We start from the raw sequence: 21,055 nt of genomic DNA on the forward strand, positions 1-21,055 counted from the left end.
ACTTACATTATATCGGTATTAGCAGTACTTTCTCAGTCAATTCCATTCCTTAGAAAATAATATACTGCAACATACCTCTTTGCAGGTGAACCTGCCCGCTGTCCCCTGATCTGAAGTTACCTTACTCCTCAGAATGGCCGAGAACAGCAAATGGATCTTAGTTACGTCCGCTAAGATCATACACAAAAACTCAGGTAGATTCTTCTTCAAATTCTGCCTGAGAAGAAAACAACACACTCCGGTGCCGTTTAAAATAACAAACTTTTGATTGAAGATATAAAAAACTAAGTTTAATCACCACAGTCCTCTCACACATCCTATCTATTAGTTGGGTGCAAGAGAATGACTGGGTGTGACGTAGAGGGGAGGAGCTATATAGCAGCTCTGCTTGGGTGATCCTCTTGCACTTCCTGTTGGGGAGGAGTTAATATCCCATAAGTAATGATGACCCGTGGACTGACTACACTTAACAGGAGAAATAAATATTAATCCTAAAATAGCTACAATATAATTATTATTTATATTGTAGCTATATTAGGGTTTATTTTACAGGTAAGTATTTAGCTTTAAATAGGATTAATTTATTTAATAAGAGTTAATTTATTTCGTTAGATAAAAATTATATTTAACTTAGGGGGGTGTTAGTGTTAGGGTTAGACTTAGCTTTAGGGGTTAATAAATTTAATAGAGTATCGGCGAGGTCCGGTCGGCAGATTAGGGGTTAATACTTGAAGTTAGGTGTCAGCGATGTTAGGGAGGGCAGATTAGGGGTTAATACTATTTATTATAGGGTTATTGAGGGGGGAGTGAGGCGGATTAGGGGTTAATACATTTATTATAGTAGCGGTGAGGTCCGGTCGGCAGATTAGGGGTTAATTATTGTAGGTAGCTGGCGGCGACGTTGTGGGGGGCAGATTAGGGGTTAATAAATATAATATAGGGGTCGGCGGTGTTAGGGGCAGCAGATTAGGGGTACATAGGTATAATGTAGGTTGCGGCGGTGTACGGAGCGGCAGATTAGGGGTTAATAATAATATGCAGGGGTCAGCGATAGCGGGGGCGGCAGATTAGGGGTTAATAAGTGTAAGGTTAGGGGTGTTTAGACTCGGGGTACATGTTAAGGTGTTAGATGCAGACTTAGAGAGTGTTTCCCCATAGGAAACAATGGGGCTGCGTTAGGAGCTGAACGCTGCTTTTTTGCAGGTGTTAGGTTTTTTTCAGCTCAAACTGCCCCATTGTTTCCTATGGGGGAATCGTGCACGAGCACGTTTTTGAAGCTGGCTGCGTCCGTAAGCACCGCTGGTATTGAGAGTTGCAGTGGCGGTAAATTATGCTCTACGCTCCTTTTTTGGAGCCTAACGTAGCCATTCTGTGAACTCTAAATACCAGCGGTATTTAAAAGGTGCGGGGGAAAAAAAGCATGCGTTAGCTACGCAAGTCGTTACCGACAAAACTCTAAATCTAGCCGTTAGAAACTTAGGAATTTGAACATGAACTCTCTCTCTTTAATGATTCAGATAGGGCATTCAATTTTAAACAACTTTCCAATTTACTTTTATCATTAAATTTGCTTTGTTCACTTGGTATTATTTGTTGAAAGCTAACCCAAGGTAGGTTCATATGCTAATTTCTAAGCAGTTGAAGGCCATATCTTATCTCAGTGCATTTTGACAGTTTAAACAGCTAGAGGGTGTTAGCTCATGTGTGTCATAGAGGTATAATTGTGCTCACTCCCATGGAGTTATTTAGAGTTAGCTTTGCTAAAATGTAAGTTTGTCAAAAGAACTGAAATAAGGGGGCAGTCTGCAGAGGCTTAGCTGCAATCACAGAGGTAAAAAGTGTGGGAATGTGTAATAAAGGGATTATCTATCTTTTTAAACACAAATTCTTGAGTAGGCCTCTCATCAGGCGTCTATAATTGTAGCCCATTGTTGCAAACACTGCTGCCATCTTGTGCTAACAACAAATTTTTAAAATAATGTACAACCATTTTAAGAAAACCCGCCCATTTTTGGCACAGAACAGGTTATATCAGATGATTTACTTGAAAACATACAAACCCACTCTTCATAAGAAATTGTAAAGAATGAGTATACTTTAATATTGTCACAGAAACAGTATTTCAAATGTTTAGTTACATCATAAGGTTATAAATAATTGAAGAAAAAAAAAAACATTCACAGCATATCTGCTCTCATTTATAATCAGTCACTTATTACATAAAACATATATCACATTGTTGCAATCAGATTAAGTTTCTGTCTAGCTGCCAATAGCATTAAAGGGACACACATGTGCAAAAAGAAAATGCTCGATTGTAGCACATTTTATTATTGAAAAACCACTTATATTACAAAAGTAAAGTCACTTTCAGAGCAGCAATGCCTTACTATATTTGGTGAGCCAAAGACAAGAGGCATATGTGTGTAGTTAACACAAGCGATTCCACAGTAATGCACTGCTACTTCTGAGGCTATGTAGGTATGCTCTGCAAGTAAGAACAAAGTAAATGTAAAAGTCACTGCTGAGATATGTCCACCCCTGTGCTGAGCTGCTTAGAAGTTTCTAGATATTGCACAACTCTAACTTAAAGGGACATTATACACTCATTTTTTTCTTTGCATAAATGTTTTGTAGATGATCTTTTTATAAAACCCATAAAGTTTTTTTTTTTAAATAAATGTATAGTTTTGCTTATTTTTAAATAACATTGCTCTGATTTTCAGACTCCTAACCAAGCCCCAAAGTTTTATGAGAATACCGTCAGCTACCTACTCCAGCTTGCTCTTGTTTGTGTAAAGGGTCTTTTCATATGCAAAAGAAGGGGGAGGGGGAGTGTCTTATTTCCCACTTGCAGTGGGCTTTCCAGCTACCTTTTCAACAGAGCCAAACTGACAGCTTCTAAGTAAGTTTTTAAACAGTTTTATACTGGATTTTTAGATCAGTATCTGTGCATCTTATTCTTTATAGTAGTGTCTATTAAATGCAGTTATATGAAAATGAGTGTATACTGTCCCTTTAAGTGTAGGTCATTTTCAGTGAAAAACTAACACCAGCACACTATACCATTATTTTATGTATATATTATGGCACATGAGAACTGTACTATATAAAGTGTAAAACATTGTAATAAATAAGGTTGTAGACAATAGTGCGCATTGTTTTTGGTAAACTCTGAAAAATGTAAAGGTGTTAACCTCTTATAAATGGGGGACTTTGGGTATAGTTATAACTTTGATGTGCACATAGGGGCTCTCATATATAAATATAAATCAAATAAATGCACATTTACTCACCCAGTTGATCACTACTAATGTAGTGATCACCTGGCTATTAAAACCTAGGGGCTTAAAATAAAGGGTCCTGGGGGTCTCTATGCCTTTTTTGATGAACCACTCTATGTGCCTAGAGAACCCCTTATTAAAAAATGTGTGTTTTTCTTGTATTTATTTTGTAAAACGTGTGCATTAAATAGTGATTGCCTTCCAAATGTTGGGTCATCAGTGTTTCTAGGGCTTGAGGGAGCGGAGATTGAGGGGTTTTCATACTAACCCCTATCCAGCTACCTTAAATGGACATGAAAACCAACATTTTTCTTTCATGATTCAGATAGAACATACAATTGTAAACAACTTTCCAATGTACTTCTATTGTCAAATTGTCTTCATTTTCTTGTTATCCTTTGTTGAAAAGCAGGGTTGTAAGATCAGGAGTGTGCAAGTGTCTGCAGTACTATATAGCAGCAGTTTTGCAACAATCTTATACGTTAGCAATAGCACGCTACCTATCTAGATATCTCTTTAACAAAGAATAACATGTGAACAAAGCAAATTTGATAATAGAAGTGAATTGAAAACATTTTTAAAATTGTATACTCTATCTGAATCATGAAAAACAATTTTTGGGTTTCATGTCCCTTTAACCCTTTGAGTGCTAATGACGGCTCTGAGCCGTCACAGAGTTTCCCACTCTGGTGCTAATGACGGCTCAGAGCCGTCACTAAAACTCTCCCACCTTGAGAGAGATCTGGGGGCTCCCACCCGCTCCTACCCCGGCGATCGTACCTGTAGAGTGACATGCATCGCCGGGGCTTCCCGTTTTGCGTGGTGACGTCACGCGCAATAACGTGATGACCTCACTGCGCAACTTTATTTATACTTAACAATGTTAAGTATAGGAGCAGGGGGCATGCTGCTTAGAAGCCTGTATCTCAGGCATCTAAGCAGCTACAGACCCACTATTGGAAAGGTAATCGCCTCACCTTTACAACAGTGTAAGTCTTGGGGGTCTGAAAAAAATAAAAAAAAAGTTTAAAAATAAATTGTTCAAAAAATAAAAAAATAAAATAAACATTAAAAAATCTTAGCACCCAGGTGGGAAAGTGCTTAGCACTCAAAGGGTTAACGACCAGCGCCGTACCCTGTACTCTCTGCCGCGATCTCGCTAAAAGTAGTGAGCTTGCGCTATTTCTGCATGCCCCACGAGTGGAACAGTGTAGAAATAGAGTTTCATTGGGCAGTGGTGGTGCCGATCGTTGGTGGCGTGGGAGGGTAAGGAGAGAGGTGGGTGGGCAGCCCATCGCTGGAGGAGGGCGGGAACAGGTGGGACCACTACAGAAAAAACAACTCTGAGAGCGGCAGGGGGGGGGGGGAATCATCTGAAATCAATCTGGGAGGGGGGTAAATGAGGTGGGGGGGGTGTTTTTTTTAAATGTAATAATAATACAGTAATTGGGTAATTGTCTGCCAGTACCTAAGATGGTGGTAATTAGTTAGAGGGGGAGGGTTAGAGAGCTTTTTGGGAGGGATCAGGGAGGTGGGAAGGTAAGGGGGTAATCCTACACTAAGGACAATAATAATAATAATAATAAAAAAAGAAATAAATAAGAAAAGGTGTAAAACTGCATACTGGAAGACTGTCTGCCAGTACTTAAGATGGGGGTGACCATTGGGGGGTGGGAAGTGTTAGGTGGGAGGCTGATCTCTACACTAAAGCTAAAATTAAAGGGACAGTCTAGTCAAAATTAAACTTTCATTATTCAGATAGGACATGCAATTTTAATCAACTTTCCAATTTACTTTTATCATCAAATTTGCTTTTTTCTCTTAGTATTCTTAGTTGAAACTAAACCTAGGCAGACTCATATGTTAATTTCTAAACACTTGAGGGCTGCCTCTTATCACAGGCTTTTTAAATTCCTTTTCAACACAAAGAGACTAAATGTACCATATAGATAACACTGTGTACAGGCACAGGGAGTTATTTAATATTTAGCCCAACACAATGCTAACTGCAAGACAATAGATAACATTCACAGTCATGTGATCAAGGGACAGTCTGCAGAGGCTTAGATACAAGGTAATCACAGAGGTAAAAAGTGTATTAATATAACAGTGTTGGTTGTGCAAAACTGGGGAATGGGTAATAAAGGGATTATCTATCTTTTAAAACAATAACAATTCTATGGTAGACTGTCCCTTTAACCTTACAAGCTATCTAATTATTAACCCCTTCACTTCTGGGAATAATACAAGTGTGGTGTGTAGCGGCATTTAGCGACCTTCTAATTACCAAAAAGCAATGGCAAAGCCATATATGTCTGCTATTTCTGAACAAAGGGGATCACAGAGAAGCTTTTACAGCCATTTGTGCCATAATTGCAAAAAAAAAAAGTAACCATTTTTTTATTTGATCGCATTTGGCAGCGAAATGGTAGCATGAAATATAACAAAATAGGCCTAGATCAATACTTTGGGTTGTCTACTAAAAAAATATATAGTTTTGATAGGTAAATAAAAAAAAAACAAGGCTCTATTTCTGTTTAAATGGAGTGATTGATAGCAAAAATGCTCTGGTCTTTTGGGGAAGTTTTAATCTGACATGCCCAGTCCTTAAGGGGTTAATCTCTTCTATCCACTTCCTGTTCTTCAGGTTGATGTTACCATTTAATGTCCCTTTAACTTTCTAAACCAATTTATTTACCCAAGTCACAGCTCCTAAAATTCTCCTAAAATGTTATTTTTCTTCCTTAAAGGGACAGTCTACAATATCATTTTTATTGTTTTAAAATATAGATAATCCCTTTATTACCCATTCCCCAGTTTTGCATAACCAACACAGTTATATTAATACACTTTATACTTCTGTGATTACCTTGTATCTAAGCATCTTCTGACAGCCCCCTGATCACATGACGATTTATTTGATTTATTATTTATTTAGATCTAAGAAAATGTTTAAACTATTCTGTGTATATTAGACATGTGCAAACATTATTTTCTATTATTAATTTGCAAAATGAATGAACTAATGTTGTCTGAAATGTGTTTATTAACAAAATTAACTAAACAAATTAGTAATAGAATAATATTTTTCTCCATTTAAAGGGACATGAAATCTAAAATGTTTCTTTAATGATTCAGATAGAGCACTGTTTTTCAAACTTGTCCTCAGGCCTTTCTAGCAAGCTCTGAACTAGAGCCCAGGTGAAATAATCAGCTGATTAGTAAACATGGAGTGTTGGGGACGCCTGAAGACAGGTCTGAAAACCAGTAAGTTAGACGTTACAGCATACAGTTTACAAAAAAAACAACTTTCCAATTTACTTCTATGATCAATTTTGCTTTGTTTTTGTGGTATGCTTTGTTGAACGAGCAGCAATGCAGTACTGGGAGCTAGCTGAGCACATCAAGTAAGATAACAGATAGGAGAAATGTGCTTCTTTTTTATTTGTCCATACAAATGAGTGAAAATGATTCATTTGTTTTGCAAACTCATAACTACAACACATTCTTGCACATGTCTGGTGTAAATCATGGTTTCAGGACTCCATTCCTCAGTACATAGACCTATTAATACTTTGCTAAACAATAATGTGACCCTCTGCTGCTGTTTTTTACTCTAGTATCTTTTTTTCAGAATATATTGGATTTGTTTTTCTGTAGTGCTGCAGTTTTGTAAATATATTGCTAAATGTATACTAAAAATACCATATAAAATAACAATTATTAGAAATGGGTTTAATATTTTCCTAATCTTAATATAAATATTTTTCATAACTAATTTAAAGCACAATAATAGTAAAGATAATCTGTTAGAATTTAAAAACACCTAGAATATTTGAAAAAGATACAGAATAATAATTAGAATCTGTTACATATGCATCTTCACATTTTAATGTGTTTTGAATCTTGCTGTCCTGATTCATTTTTTTTTTAAGGAAAGGGACAGAAAAGATCACTTTTTATCATATATAAGAAGACAACGTTCTCATTATGCAAACAAAAGTGCCTAGTGACCCTTTCATATGCAGGGGAGTGGGGGAGCTTTCTCAGCCCCTTTCAGTGAGTGTCCCAGCCTAACCTCATCAACAATGCTAAACTGCTCCTCTCTGATTTGCTCACCAGCTGTGTTCATGGGCTAAACACTAAGGGCTGAATTACAAGTGGCGCGCTAATTCTTTTTTTCTGCTTGCGCACTAACTTTGCTCAAAGTACAAAAATCTCCACATTAGTGCACATATTACAAATTGAAAGTAAAAAGGTAGCGTCTGAACGAAAGGCACAGGCGTGCTAACGTCAGGACTTCAGATATTGCGACCGTGCTAATGCCTCTCTGCCAAAAGACTTCTTAAAAAGTGTATGTATGAGTAGAATAGTTTATTTTAATATGTTTTTAAAATGTTTTGTGTTTAACCCTTACTCTTTACTTCAGGACTCAAGTCACGCTAAATATTGTAGAGCAGTTTCAGCTTTCACTCAATCGTAATCTATAACTTTCAACTTGTAATAGGAGCGCATGTTAGAATGATTGGCGATTTCCATTGAAAGTATAGGTTGTACTAGAGCGATGCCAGCCATGCTAATACCTTCTCTGGTAAATGCAATTTACCATTGATTTGTAATATTAAGCTGCGCTGATGTAAGCGTGGTCCAGGCGCAATATTGCGTATCACAGTACGCGCTATTCTTAGCTTGCCACATGTAATCTGGCCCATAGTAAGCTCAAATCATTAAAGAAAAGAATGCTCGAACAGTTTAGAGCATGCAATATTTGCGTTTCCATTTAGCATGTTCATTTTAATATTTTTCTTCTATTTAAAGGTTCATTGATGAATTGATTCCCAAAGCACTGGTTATAAATAAATAGAGAACCTTTCATAAATACCAGCTCTTAGATGAAACAAAAAATCACTTATATAACATTAACAATGGGACTTTTCCTGTTCTTCCAATGCAGGTGAGGCAAGGTGTTTGGCAGCACGCAGGTATCTGAAATTTGTCAACAGTTTGTTACAGTACAATTCCTATGGCAGTATCCACTTAATGTCTGATTTTGTGCGAAACAACAGGACCAACTTCGGTGCTTCTACGTCATGTCTGATTTTACGTACACCAAGAGGCAAGCCGTTATACCCCTGCAAGAAAAGACATAAACATAGTAATAGCATTAATTCTAAGGGCCACAGGAAATAAAATATCTTTTATTATATTGATATATGATATAATATCAGGTCATTGTATAGCACATCTGCATATGTCAGCTATCAGTGTTTCCACTGGAACAGGGGATTCTGGGTAAGAATATGCAAATTAGCTTCATAATATCTCACCTTTTTTCTTCCAGTGTGTTAAAATGTGTATGCTGTACATTTAACTGCCTAGTACAGCCATAAGCTCAGGAGCGCTCATGTGTCTGGAGCACTATATTGCAGGAGTTTTGTAACATCACTAGACGGCAGCACTATTTCCTGCCACGTAGTGCTCTACAACCCTACCCATGTATCTCTTCAACAAAGAATACCATAGGAAAGAAGCAACATTTATAATAGAATGAAATGTGCTCTGTCTGATTCACAAAAGAACATTTTTGGCTTTCATATCCCTTTAAATGTTATGGTCAGGCAGTTTAAGCACACTTGCACATACATGGCTTGGTAGTGTTATTGCTTCCGGCATCCTAAACTCAGATCTTAACCCATTCCTTCCCTACATTTCTATTTTAGAGCACAATTAAATACAGTAGAATTGCCTAATAACAGAGGTTTAATAACACTTGAATTTCAAATAAGCTGTAGATTTTTGACTTTTTTTTTTTATTTGCCAGCCCCCTGTATAGAGTGACAGTCATCAGTCAATCACAGACTAGAATATGTATATGTACTTTTAACTTGTGCACATGCTCAGTAATAGCTGGTGCCTCAGAAACTGTGTGTATAAAAAAAGGTTGTGCAAAATGTGATAATGAAAGTAAATTAGAAAGTCTCCTAAAATTGCATGCTCTGAATCAGGAAAGTTACATTTTGACTTTAGTGTCCCTTTAAAGGACAGTAAACATTAGGAAATACAGCAATGTATTTGAATCGGGACATTGTTGCCCCGTGGGTGCATATCTACATACTTCCATCGCTTCAGCTTGCCCTGTGCGGTTTTCAATTTTCATATTTTTTTTTTATAGGTGTCATTGAGTTGCATATTGTATTGCAGCAGCAGTGCAGTCTGCGGACTGTGTATGAAGAGGGACTACACCATTGCATTGGCGCTTACTGTGAGAAGTAAAAAGAAGTAGTACTAGCAAGGGGTGGCCCATGGAGGTCATATAAACACGCCCCCGAGGTACAAAACAATAACATCAACAAGAATCTATTGCTACTGCAATGATTTAGACGCACTGTAATACTTCATAACATTTATGGTCTCCTTAAAGGGACACTGAGCCCAAATTTTTTTCTTTCATGATTCAGATGGAGCATCAAATTTTAAGCAACTTTCTAATTTATTCCTATTCTCAAATGTTCTTTATTCTCTTGGTATCTTTATTTGAAATGCAAGAATGTAAGTTTAGCTGCCGGCCCATTTTTGGTGAACAACCTGGGTTGTCCTTGCTGATTGGTGGATACATTCATCCACCAATAAAAAAGTGCTGTCCAGAGTCCTGAACCAAGAAAAAAAGCTTAGATGCCTTCTTTTTCAAATAAAGATAGCAAGAGAACGGAATTTTTTTTTTATAATAGGAGTAAATTAGAAAGTTGCTTAAAATTGCATGCTCTATCTGAATCACAAAAGAAAAAATTTGGGTTGAGCGTCCTTTTAAGCTTCCATAGGTATATAGGACAAGGTAAAGTGAAGAATATATAATAGGGGTACCGCTTGTATACATTAATTGTATATATTTATATGAAAGAGAGGCAGAGACATATACACTAAAAAGAATAATAATTTTGGCTTTGTGAACCCTTCTGGTCTAAGCACTCGAGTGATCAGCTGGCTAGGTTAGGGTGACCAGATGTCACCTTTTTAATGGGACTGTCACTTTTATAAGGTCTTTTTGTGTCCCTTTTTAAGAAGAAAATGAGTAGTCTATGATCATAGATGAGAAATATAACTAAAAGGCACTTAAGCCTCACTTTTTAACCCTTAACCAGTGGGAACTACAGTACCCTGCATCTTGTGCTGCATTAGGAGAGGGAGAGAGTACTGCATGACAAGAAATAGGGGAGAACTCTTTATCTCATGTTGGAAGAAAAAAATGCAAAGGGTGGACCAAGCCACTAAGGACCGTGCGGTTTTGTGGCACAGTGGAGGTAAGTAAAGACAAACTAACCATTGATAGTTATAAAAACTGTCTGTATAAGTGGCCTCTTTTTCTAGATCTGTAACAAAATAAATTAGCTATTTGTTCCTCCTCCCATAATACTGGACTGTGGCGGCTTCCAGATTACCTTTCCTTATGCATTTAAAGGTGCTTGGCATTACGGTGAAGTTTACCAGAGTGAGACCCTGCAACTGCAACAGTGTCAGTTAGAACAAAGCACAAATCTTCCATTAAAGAAATATAATAATTGTCCGCTTCAGTTCAGGGTGAAATTGTCTTTTTTTTATTTAGCAGTTTTAATCCAAACAAACAGTATTTTGGCCTTAAAGGGACAGTCCAATCCAGAATTTTTATTGTTTAAAAATATAGATAATCCCTTTATTGCCTATTCTCCAGTTTTGTATAACCAACACGGTTATATTACACTTTTTACCTCTGTGATTAACTTGTATCTAAGCATCTGCAGACTGGCCCCTTATTTCAGTTCTTTTGACAGACTTGCATTTTAGCCAAAACAGTGCCCTCTCATAATTCGCTCCACTGGAGTGAGCACAGTGTTATCTATATGGCACACATGAACTCCCGCCCTCTAGCTGTGAAAAACTGTCAAAAGCATTCAGATAAGAGGTGGCCTTTAAGGGCTTAGAAATTAGCATATGAGCCTACCTAGGTTTAGATTTCAACTAAGAATACCAAGTGAACAAAGCAAATTTGATGATAAAAGTAAATTGGAAAGTTGTTTAAAATTACATGCCCTATCTGAATCATGAATGTTTTATTTTGACTAACCTGTCCCTTTAAATTAAGGTGAGAATTTTACACTCATGAACAGAGCATGAGGTTTCGTATTGCCATCTTATATTTTGTACGCATTTTTCTTTTTTTCTTTATCACCATATTCTGAGCTGATATAGAGAGTTAAACTAATATTTATTTTATATATCAAGTTGCTGTTGATCCTGATGTAGTGTGTTAATATTTAATGACTCTGATGTTTCACATTAATAAAAGTTTGTGAGTTAGCTGAATACTTTCTAGTTAAATGTGAAATTAGCAGGTTTCACTGAGCATGCGGGGATTAGGTGTAGGCGAAAAATCTCAGCTCTAGAACAGCTCAGAACCTGGAGACAGATTTCAGTCTATCCAGCACAACATCTTTACCAAAACAGACATGTAAACATTTTACCATTACACTTTTTTACATAGCCCATTTTGCAAGATTATTTAATTTATGTTGTATCTGTAATTATTTAGCCGCAATTCTTGTTCTGTGATACCATTATTGCGCAGCTATATATGATAAAGGGATAGTAATTACAAGATATTTCTGTTGTGTTGCTGTAGAATAACACATTAGCCAAGTCGTATCATTGTATAACAAATTAACACCCTTTTTACTGCAATAGTTTTACAATAGCCAAACTCCACCTACTATTTGCCTTATTTGGAGGAGCCAATCTGGTCTCTATTCCACAGACAACAAAGCTAGTTACAGTCATAAAGTTAGTATAAAATGCATTGTTTTGCAATTGTTATCAGATAAAGCCAATTAGAGACAGATATGTAGCAGAGTCAGCTATGAGAAGTCAGCAGGGTGCATTTTAATTTCTGAGAATTAGAAATTGAAACTTTCAGAGCTAAATTACATGAGAAGGGGTCAAAATAAATAATAAAATATATTGCAACGTTGTTTTATTATGCACAGCTAAATATTTTATATAAAAATCTCAAGGTGTGTACTGATCCTTTAAAGGCACTAATGAAACTGTGAAAATGATAGCTACAGCAAACCTCATTCAATTTCAAACATGATGTTGCGTTTACAATAAGGCCCCTATGCAAACTCACGAGCATCTATGAATTTAGGCGAATCGTAGCTTTATTAGTATAAGGATTTATGCAAATACAAGTGTATTGGAAACAAATGCTTCTGTACAAAGTTGAGTGTACTCACAAGAATTTCAGTATTGACTACAAAGTTCATATTGTCCGTAAAGTCAAAATTCATAAAGAGCATTCAATTTTAAACACCTTTTCTATTTACTTCCATTATCAAATTGGTTTAATTCTCTTGGTATCCTTTGTTGAAGAGTAAACCTAGATAGGGTCACAAGCCGCAATGCACTACTAGTAACTAAATGGTGATTGGTGGCTGCAAATAGTTATGCCTGCTGTCATTGGCTCATCAGATGTGTTCAGCTAGCTCCCAGTAGTGCTCAGTCACTGTCATTTTGTTAGTATAAGGCATGATTTCACAGTATGTAATCTTATCCCCTCTGCTGGGGCTAATAAGTGATAAATACACAGCAGGGTTAGGGTTAAAAGGACTGCAGTATACACTTCCAATTCTCAGAATTGCAAAACCCACAATTTTCAGGGAGGAGCAAAGGGAAAGCAAAAATAAATAATGAAAAGTCGTTGCAAAGTCGTTGTAAACATTTTATATTACTGTCTCAAAGTGTTTCATTAGCATTATACAGGGAGTGCAGAATTATTAGGCAAGTTGTATTTTTGAGGATTAATTTTATTATTGAACAACAACCATGTTCTCAATGAACCCAAAAAACTCATTAATATCAAAGCTGAATAGTTTTGGAAGTAGTTTTTAGTTTGTTTTTAGTTATAGCTATTTTAGGGGGATATCTGTGTGTGCAGGTGACTATTACTGTGCATAATTATTAGGCAACTTAACAAAAAACAAATATATACCCATTTCAATTATTTATTTTTACCAGTGAAACCAATATAACATCTCAACATTCACAAATATACATTTCTGACATTCAAAAACAAAACAAAAACAAATCAGTGACCAATATAGCCACCTTTCTTTGCAAGGACACTCAAAAGCCTGCCATCCATTGATTCTGTCAGTGTTTTGATCTGTTTACCATCAACATTGCGTGCAGCAGCAACCACAGCCTCCCAGACACTGTTCAGAGAGGTGTACTGTTTTCCCTCCTTGTAAATCTCACATTTGATGATGGACCACAGGTTCTCAATGGGGTTCAGATCAGGTGAACAAGGAGGCCATGTCATTAGATTTTCTTCTTTTATACCCTTTCTTGCCAGCCACGCTGTGGAGTACTTGGACGCGTGTGATGGAGCATTGTCCTGCATGAAAATCATGTTTTTCTTGAAGGATGCAGACTTCTTCCTGTACCACTGCTTGAAGAAGGTGTCTTCCAGAAACTAGCAGTAGGACTGGGAGTTGAGCTTGACTCCATCCTCAACCCGAAAAGGCCCCACAAGCTCATCTTTGATGATACCAGCCCAAACCAGTACTCCACCTCCACCTTGCTGGCGTCTGTGTCGGACTGGAGCTCTCTGCCATTTACCAATCCAGCCACAGGCCCATCCATCTGGCCCATCAAGACTCACTCTCATTTCATCAGTCCATAAAACCTTAGAAAAATCAGTCTTGAGATATTTCTTGGCCCAGTCTTGACGTTTCAGCTTGTGTGTCTTGTTCAGTGGTGGTCGTCTTTCAGCCTTTCTTACCTTGGCCATGTCTCTGAGTATTGCACACCTTGTGCTTTTGGGCACTCCAGTGATGTTGCAGCTCTGAAATATGGACAAACTGGTGGCAAGTGGCATCTTGGCAGCTGCACGCTTGACTTTTCTCAGTTCATGGGCAGTTATTTTGCGCCTTGGTTTTTCCACACGCTTCTTGCGACCCTGTTGACTATTTTGAATGAAACGCTTGATTGTTCGATGATCACGCTTCAGAAGCTTTGCAATTTTAAGAGTGCTGCATCCCTCTGCAAGATATCTCACTATTTTTTACTTTTCTGAGCCTGTCAAGTCCTTCTTTTGACCCATTTTGCCAAAGGAAAGGAAGTTGCCTAATAATTATGCACACCTGATATAGGGTGTTGATGTCATTAGACCACACCCCTTCTCATTACAGAGATGCACATCACCTAATATGCTTAATTGGTAGTAGGCTTTTGAGCCTATACAGCTTGGAGTAAGACAACATGCATAAAGAGGATGATGTGGTCAAAATACTCATTTGCCTAATAATTCTGCACTCCCTGTAAATAATTAAAATTGACAAATGAAGATTAGAATTACTGGTTTTATTTCCCCTTACAAAAGTTTAATCATTGTTCATGTTTTATACCTCAGTCTCTCCATATATTTATTTCAAAAATACGTTCAGTTTGTATTTGCTTCATAAACCAATTACCTTTATGGGAACGCAACACATTTTCACTCACTAAATACTATATTTATCCATGTACTTATTTTTTCTAAGGGATATACTTACATAGTAGATGAGGTTGATAAAAGACCGAAGTCCATCGAGTTCAACCTATACAAATCAAATATACTTACAAAAAAGCTCCAGTTGAGCTTAAATTAATCCCACTAAAAGGTGACCCATTTAACACAAGCAATCATATCCATGAATTCGGTTTCTAGCCAGAAATGTATCCAAACCATTTTTAAATGTTTCTAAGGTATTGGCATTCACTACCTCCTTTGGTAATGAGTTCCACAAATGTATTGCTGTTGCAGTGAAAAAATAATTTCTGTTGCAGGAGATGAAATCTCCTTTCCTCCAGCCTTAAATTGTGACCTCTTGTCACAAAAAATTTTCTTGGAATAAACAGAGGTTCTGCCATCTCTTTATATGGGCCTTGAATATATTTGTATAAAGTAATAATGTCACCTCTCAAGCGCCTTTTTTTCTAGCGAAAACAGACCCAGTTTGGCTAACCTCTCCACATAGCTTAAATTCTCCCTTCCCCTTCAATTGCTTGTGAAAATATATGTATCCTTACCAGTGAAATGAAGTGTTTCCATATGTACATTTTACATCATCCCAGGACACCTAAAAAATCCCAAAAAATCAAATAAGTGCATTGAAAACAGAAAGAAAAAAAGTCTCCTAATCTAACAGTGTATGTTAAATTTCATTGAAACAATCATTGCAAAGATAATCTTTGCTCTCTAAGGTACTTTTATTGCCATGAAACACAACATTTTTCTTTCATGTTTCGGATAGAGCATACCATTTTAACCCAAGGTATTGATCTAGGCCCATTTTGGTATATTTCATGCCACCATTTCACCGCCAAATGCAATCAAATAATAAAAAAAGGTACTTTTTTCACAAACTTTGGGTTTCTCACAGAAATGATTTACACACTGCTTGTGCAATCATAGCACAAATGTTTGTAAAAGTTTCTCTTGGATCCCCTTTGTTCAGAAATAGCAGACATATATGGCTTTGCCATTGCTTTTTGGTAATTAGAAGGCCGCTAATTGCAGCTGCACACCACACTTCTATTATTCCCGGCAGTGAAGGGGTTAAATGGACAGTCAAGTCCCAAAAAAACTTTCATGATTCAGATAGAGTATGTCATTTTAAACAACTTTTCAAATGTACTTTTATCACCAATTTTGCTTTGTTCTCTTGATATTCTTAGTTAAAAGCTAAAACTAGGAGGTTCATATGCTAATTTCTTAGCAGGGATAGGCAAGGTGTCCGTGACTGGCCCTTGAAATGTTCGCCGCCCATTTTGCTGCGGGGAGGGAGGAGTAGGACAGATGAATGCTGGGCCTCACTCCTCCTTGACACACGCGGCTCCACGTTTCACAGGGTTAGGGCCACGCCCACGTGATGCCGCTTAGTACCAAGAAAATGACTCTGAGACTGAGAGAGAGGTAAGATTCAAGAAGCAAGCTGCCACTGTGTCCCTGGAGCTTTATAAGCAAAGGTAAAGCACTTTAACCAGCATCTGAGGTTTATTATAAGTAGTATTTAATTAGAATGAAAAGATATTCTAAGGTTGTGATTCACAACCTTAGTATATCTTTTCTTTCTGAATAAATAATAGGAAAGGGAGAATATGCAGTGTGAATAAAGTTAGTGGCTTGTCAAGAGACTGCTAGCGATATTGGGTGAAAAGTTATTGAATAATCAAAGAGTGGAATACTGAATGTGTATCTGTATAACTCCCAGCGCTATATAATGACACAGTAATGACACTGGCACATGGGTATAGCCAGAGGAAGGCTGGTTATAGGATTAGTGGTATCTGCATCAATATAATAGCACCCAGCACTATATAATGACACAGTAGTGACACTGGCACATGGGTATAGCCAGAGGAGGGCTGGTTATAGGATCAGTGGTATTTACATCAGTATAATAACACCCAACACTATATAATGACACAGTAGTGACACTGGCACATGGGTATAGCCAGAGGAGGGCTGGTTATAGGATCAGTGGTATTTACATCAGTATAATAACACCCAGCACTATACAAAGACACAGTAGTGACACTGGCACATGGATATAGCCTTAGGAGGACTGGTTATAGGATCAGTGGTATCTGCATCAGTATAATAACACCCAGCACTATATAATGACACAGTAGGGACACTGGCACATGGGTATAGCCAGAGGAGGGCTGGTTATAGGATCAGTGGTATCTGCATCAGTATAATAATAACACCCAGCACTATATAATGACACAGTAGTGACACTGGCACATGGGTATAGCCAGAGGAGTGCTGGTTATAGGATCAGTGGTATCTGCATCAGTATAATAACACCCAGCACTATACAAAGATATAGAAGTGACACTGGCAAATGGGTATAGCTAGAGGAGGGCTGGTTATAGGATCAGTGGTATCTGCATCAGTATAATAACACCCAGCACTATATAATGACACAGTAGTGACACTGGCACATGGGTATAGCCAGAGGAGGGCTGGTTATAGGGTCAGTGGTATCTGCATCAGTATAATAACACCCAGCACTATATAATGACACAGTAGTGACACTGGCACATGCATATAGCCAGAGGAGGGCTGGTTTTAGGATCAGTGGTATCTGCATCAGTATAATAACACCCAGCACTATATAATGACACAGTAATGACACTGGCTCATGGGTATAGCCAGAGGAGGGCTGGTTATAGAATCATTGGTATCTGCATCTGTATAATAACACCCAGCGCTATATAATGACACAGTAGTGACACTGGCACATGGGTATAGCCAGAGGAGGGCTGGTTTTAGGATCAGTGGTATCTGTATCAGTATAATAACACCCAGCACTATATGACACAGTAGTGACACTGACACATGGGTATAGCCAGAGGAGGGCTGGTTTTAGGATCAGTGGTATCTGTATCAGTATAATAACACCCAGCACTATATAATGACACAGTAGTGACACTGGCTCATGGGTATAGCCAGAGGAGGGCTGGTTATAGAATCATTGGTATCTGCATCTGTATAATAACACCCAGCGCTATATAATGACACAGTAGTGACACTGGCACATGGGTATAGCCAGAGGAGGGCTGGTTTTAGGATCAGTGGTATCTGCATCAGTATAATAACACCCAGCAATATATAATGATGTTTTTAATTTGAAATGTACCTTGATGTCCTTCACTAAGGTCTTTACTTTGGAAAATGTTTGCCACAGCCTTGGTTCGTGCCTATCCCTGTTTCTTAGACCTTGAAGGCAGACTCTAAGCTGAATGCATTTTGACCACTAGAGGGCGTTAGTTCATGTGTTTCATATAGATAACATTGAGTTAATGCATGTGAATTTACAGAGGAGTGAGCACTGATTGGCTAATATGCAAATCTGTCAAAATAACTGAAATAAGTGGCAGTCCGCAGAGGCTTAGATATAAGGTAATCCCAGAGGTAAAACGTGTATTATTATAACTGTGTTGGTTATGCAAGACTGGGGAATGGGTAATTAAGGGATTATCTATCTTTTAAAACAACAACAATTCTAGTGAGTTATCTTAAAAGGTTAATTTTAGCTTTAGTGTAGAGATTAGCCTCCCACCTGACACTCTGCACCCCCTGATCCCTCCCAAACAGCTCCGGCTCTATATGAGGCAGATGCCTGAAGCTTCAGGCGCTCCAGAGCTCGGCGGTAACTTAACAGCCGAGAGTGCTGGAGCATCCTGAAGCGACGACGTATATATACATTGTGCGGTACGATAGCCAAAGTAACGCACCATGTATATATACGTCGTATTGGGTGAAGGGATTAAACAACTTCCCAATTTAGTTCAATTAGCTTGCTTCATTCTCTTGGTATCCTTTGTTGAAGCACTACTTGGAGCTAGCTGAATGCGCTGGGTGAGCCAATAAGATGAGGCATATATGTGCAGCCACCAATTAACAGCTCCTGAGACTACCTAGGTATCCTCTGTTCAACAAAGGATACCAAGAGAACAAAACAAATTAAATAATGGAAGAAAGCTGGAAATTTGTATAAAATCACATGCTCTATCTGAATCATGAAAGAAAAAATGTGGGTTTAATGTCCATTTAAGGGAAGATCTAGTTATATGCAGATTCTTTACCTTACACACGCTGGAGTCATTAAAGCAATACCACTTATTATCCTTTGTGCTGTTGATATAAGCACAATAGTGTCCAAAACTGGCAGTCCCAGAATGTGCCACCACAGCAAACAGATGGTATTTATACTGCCCCTGCAAGAAAAACACATGGGCTGTTCTAAGCACAAAGTAGTGACACAAAATGACCCACTAAATTAACAAAAATGCTAATAATAATAATTATACAGGACACATGTACACACTATAAACAATGGGTGACAAATACAGAAATAAAAAGTGATTATGGGGTATACCCTAATTCTTTATAAAAGCAGATCGACTTTTTTTTTTTTTCTTTAGTGTCCAACTTTATTAAGATGATGGTAAATCCTAGCGTTTGTGAAATGCTAGGATTTACCAGTGCAACAAATAAAAAGGACTTTCAGTCATGAAGTATTATTTGTCTGCAGCGTTCGCCTTCGAGGAGCGCCTCAGGTAGCCCACGGCAGAACGCTATTTTATCACTGAGGTGATTTTAGCCAATAGCGTGCTAGCTATCCGGCATAATGCCAGCTGGCCCGCACGGCTATTGGCTAAGAGGTGTAAACATCCCCTCATTGAAAAATAGCGATCTGCCGTGGGCTGAGGAGCACAGCGCAGTATTTTTAACTTCATGACTGAAAGTGCCCTTTATTTTTTCCACTGGCAAATCCTAGCGTTTTTGAAACTATCACTTTAAGAAGAATATACATAATGCAAAATATAAGACCTAAAAATCAAACAGCAAACCAAAAGTGATAAAGTATCAAAAGGCACTGAATGCAAAATGTTTATCAAGGCAGTAATGCCCCGATTGTGCCTCTTTTTCGTTTTCCTTCTGGCTAAAGTGTTTTGCATTAGTTTAATTTAGTTATTGTCCATATTTGATATAGTTAGAAACAAACTTTTAAATAGTTATACAAAAAGAAAAAAGAAGAAACAGACAAAAACAAAACAGATGATAATATTGCAATGTCTGGATAATTAGATGAAGTAGGTAAACCAACTGAATAGATCATATATAGTTGCACATTGGTACAAACATTAGAAAGTGTAAATAAACATTTAAGTAAGTGCTTTACATATAACCTATTTGTGTAGGCTCATTGTCTGTTTTCTCCTATCTGGTGTGTTTGCTTATCAATATCTACTGTATTATAAAAGTTTCAGATTTCACCAATTAAAATATATGTATTTCTATTGTCAGGTAGAATAAAAACATATTCCTCATATATTGGTAAATCAAAACTTTCCTCCACCACTGTTGCATAGAAGGGCATTCACTAGTTTTCCAATTAATTGCTAATAGAGAGTAAGCCCCATTAAAGGGATACTAAATCTAAAATTGACCTTTAATGATTCAGATAGCGCATGCAAGTTTGAGCAACTTTCTAATGTACTCCTATTATCAAATTTTCTTCATTTTCTTGCTATCTTTATTTTAAAAGAAGGAATGTAAAGCTTAGGAGCCAGCCCATTTTTGGTTCAGAACCTAGGTTAAGCTTGCTTATTGGTTGGCTGAATGTAGTCACCAATAAGCAAGTGCTATCCAGGGTGCTGAACCTAAAATGGGCCCTCTCCTAAGCTTTACATTCCTGCTTTTTTAAAAATAAAGATAGCAAGAAAACGAAGAAAAAATTGATAATAGGAGTAAATTAGAAAGTTGCTTAATATGGCATGCTCTATCTGAATCACAAAAGAAAAAAAAATTGGGTTTAGTTTCCCTTTAAGCATGATTTGAAATGACGTTATTTGGGGGGCCACTAAGACTGATGGTAACTTATTGAATAGCCATGTCACCGGATCTAAAGACCAAGTCCACAATGTATCCAGCACAATAAACACAAAGCAGTGTGCAAGCTGTAATAGGGCTACTGCAAAAACCCACAAGCATATATAGCCAACAAGGTAACAGCCGCACCACTTGAATCTTTTTAGTCCTTTATTCCATATTGAAATCAGGAGCAGGTATAAGAAAAGAACAACGTTTCGGAATATACACCCTTAATCATGATTAAGGGTGTATAGCCCGAAACATTATTCTTCTTTTCTTGTACCTGCTCCTGATTTAACATGGAATAAAGGAC

At 37.5% G+C, this 21,055-nt stretch overlaps 1 protein-coding gene across 2 annotated transcripts in view; it reads right to left on the reverse strand.

The window, feature by feature from the left end:
- Nucleotides 1-6,312: 6,312 nt before the first annotated feature.
- The window catches only part of USP18 (ubiquitin specific peptidase 18), a 139,972-nt gene continuing 125,229 nt past the window's right edge, over nt 6,313-21,055 (reverse strand). The window contains exons 10-13 of one of the 2 annotated variants that reach the window (XM_053718901.1): nt 18,951-19,082; nt 15,384-15,433; nt 14,867-14,911; nt 6,313-8,416 (exon numbers count right to left, since the gene is read on the reverse strand). In XM_053718901.1, the coding sequence (XP_053574876.1) occupies nt 8,368-8,416; nt 14,867-14,911; nt 15,384-15,433; nt 18,951-19,082 (276 nt within the window). In that variant the 3' untranslated portion in view covers nt 6,313-8,367. The remainder of the gene's footprint in view (nt 8,417-14,866; nt 14,912-15,383; nt 15,434-18,950; nt 19,083-21,055) is intronic. The other variant, XM_053718903.1, reaches the window with a different exon arrangement.

The sequence above is a fragment of the Bombina bombina genome, chromosome 6, assembly GCF_027579735.1.
Source record: "Bombina bombina isolate aBomBom1 chromosome 6, aBomBom1.pri, whole genome shotgun sequence".
Lineage (NCBI taxonomy): Eukaryota > Metazoa > Chordata > Amphibia > Anura > Bombinatoridae > Bombina > Bombina bombina.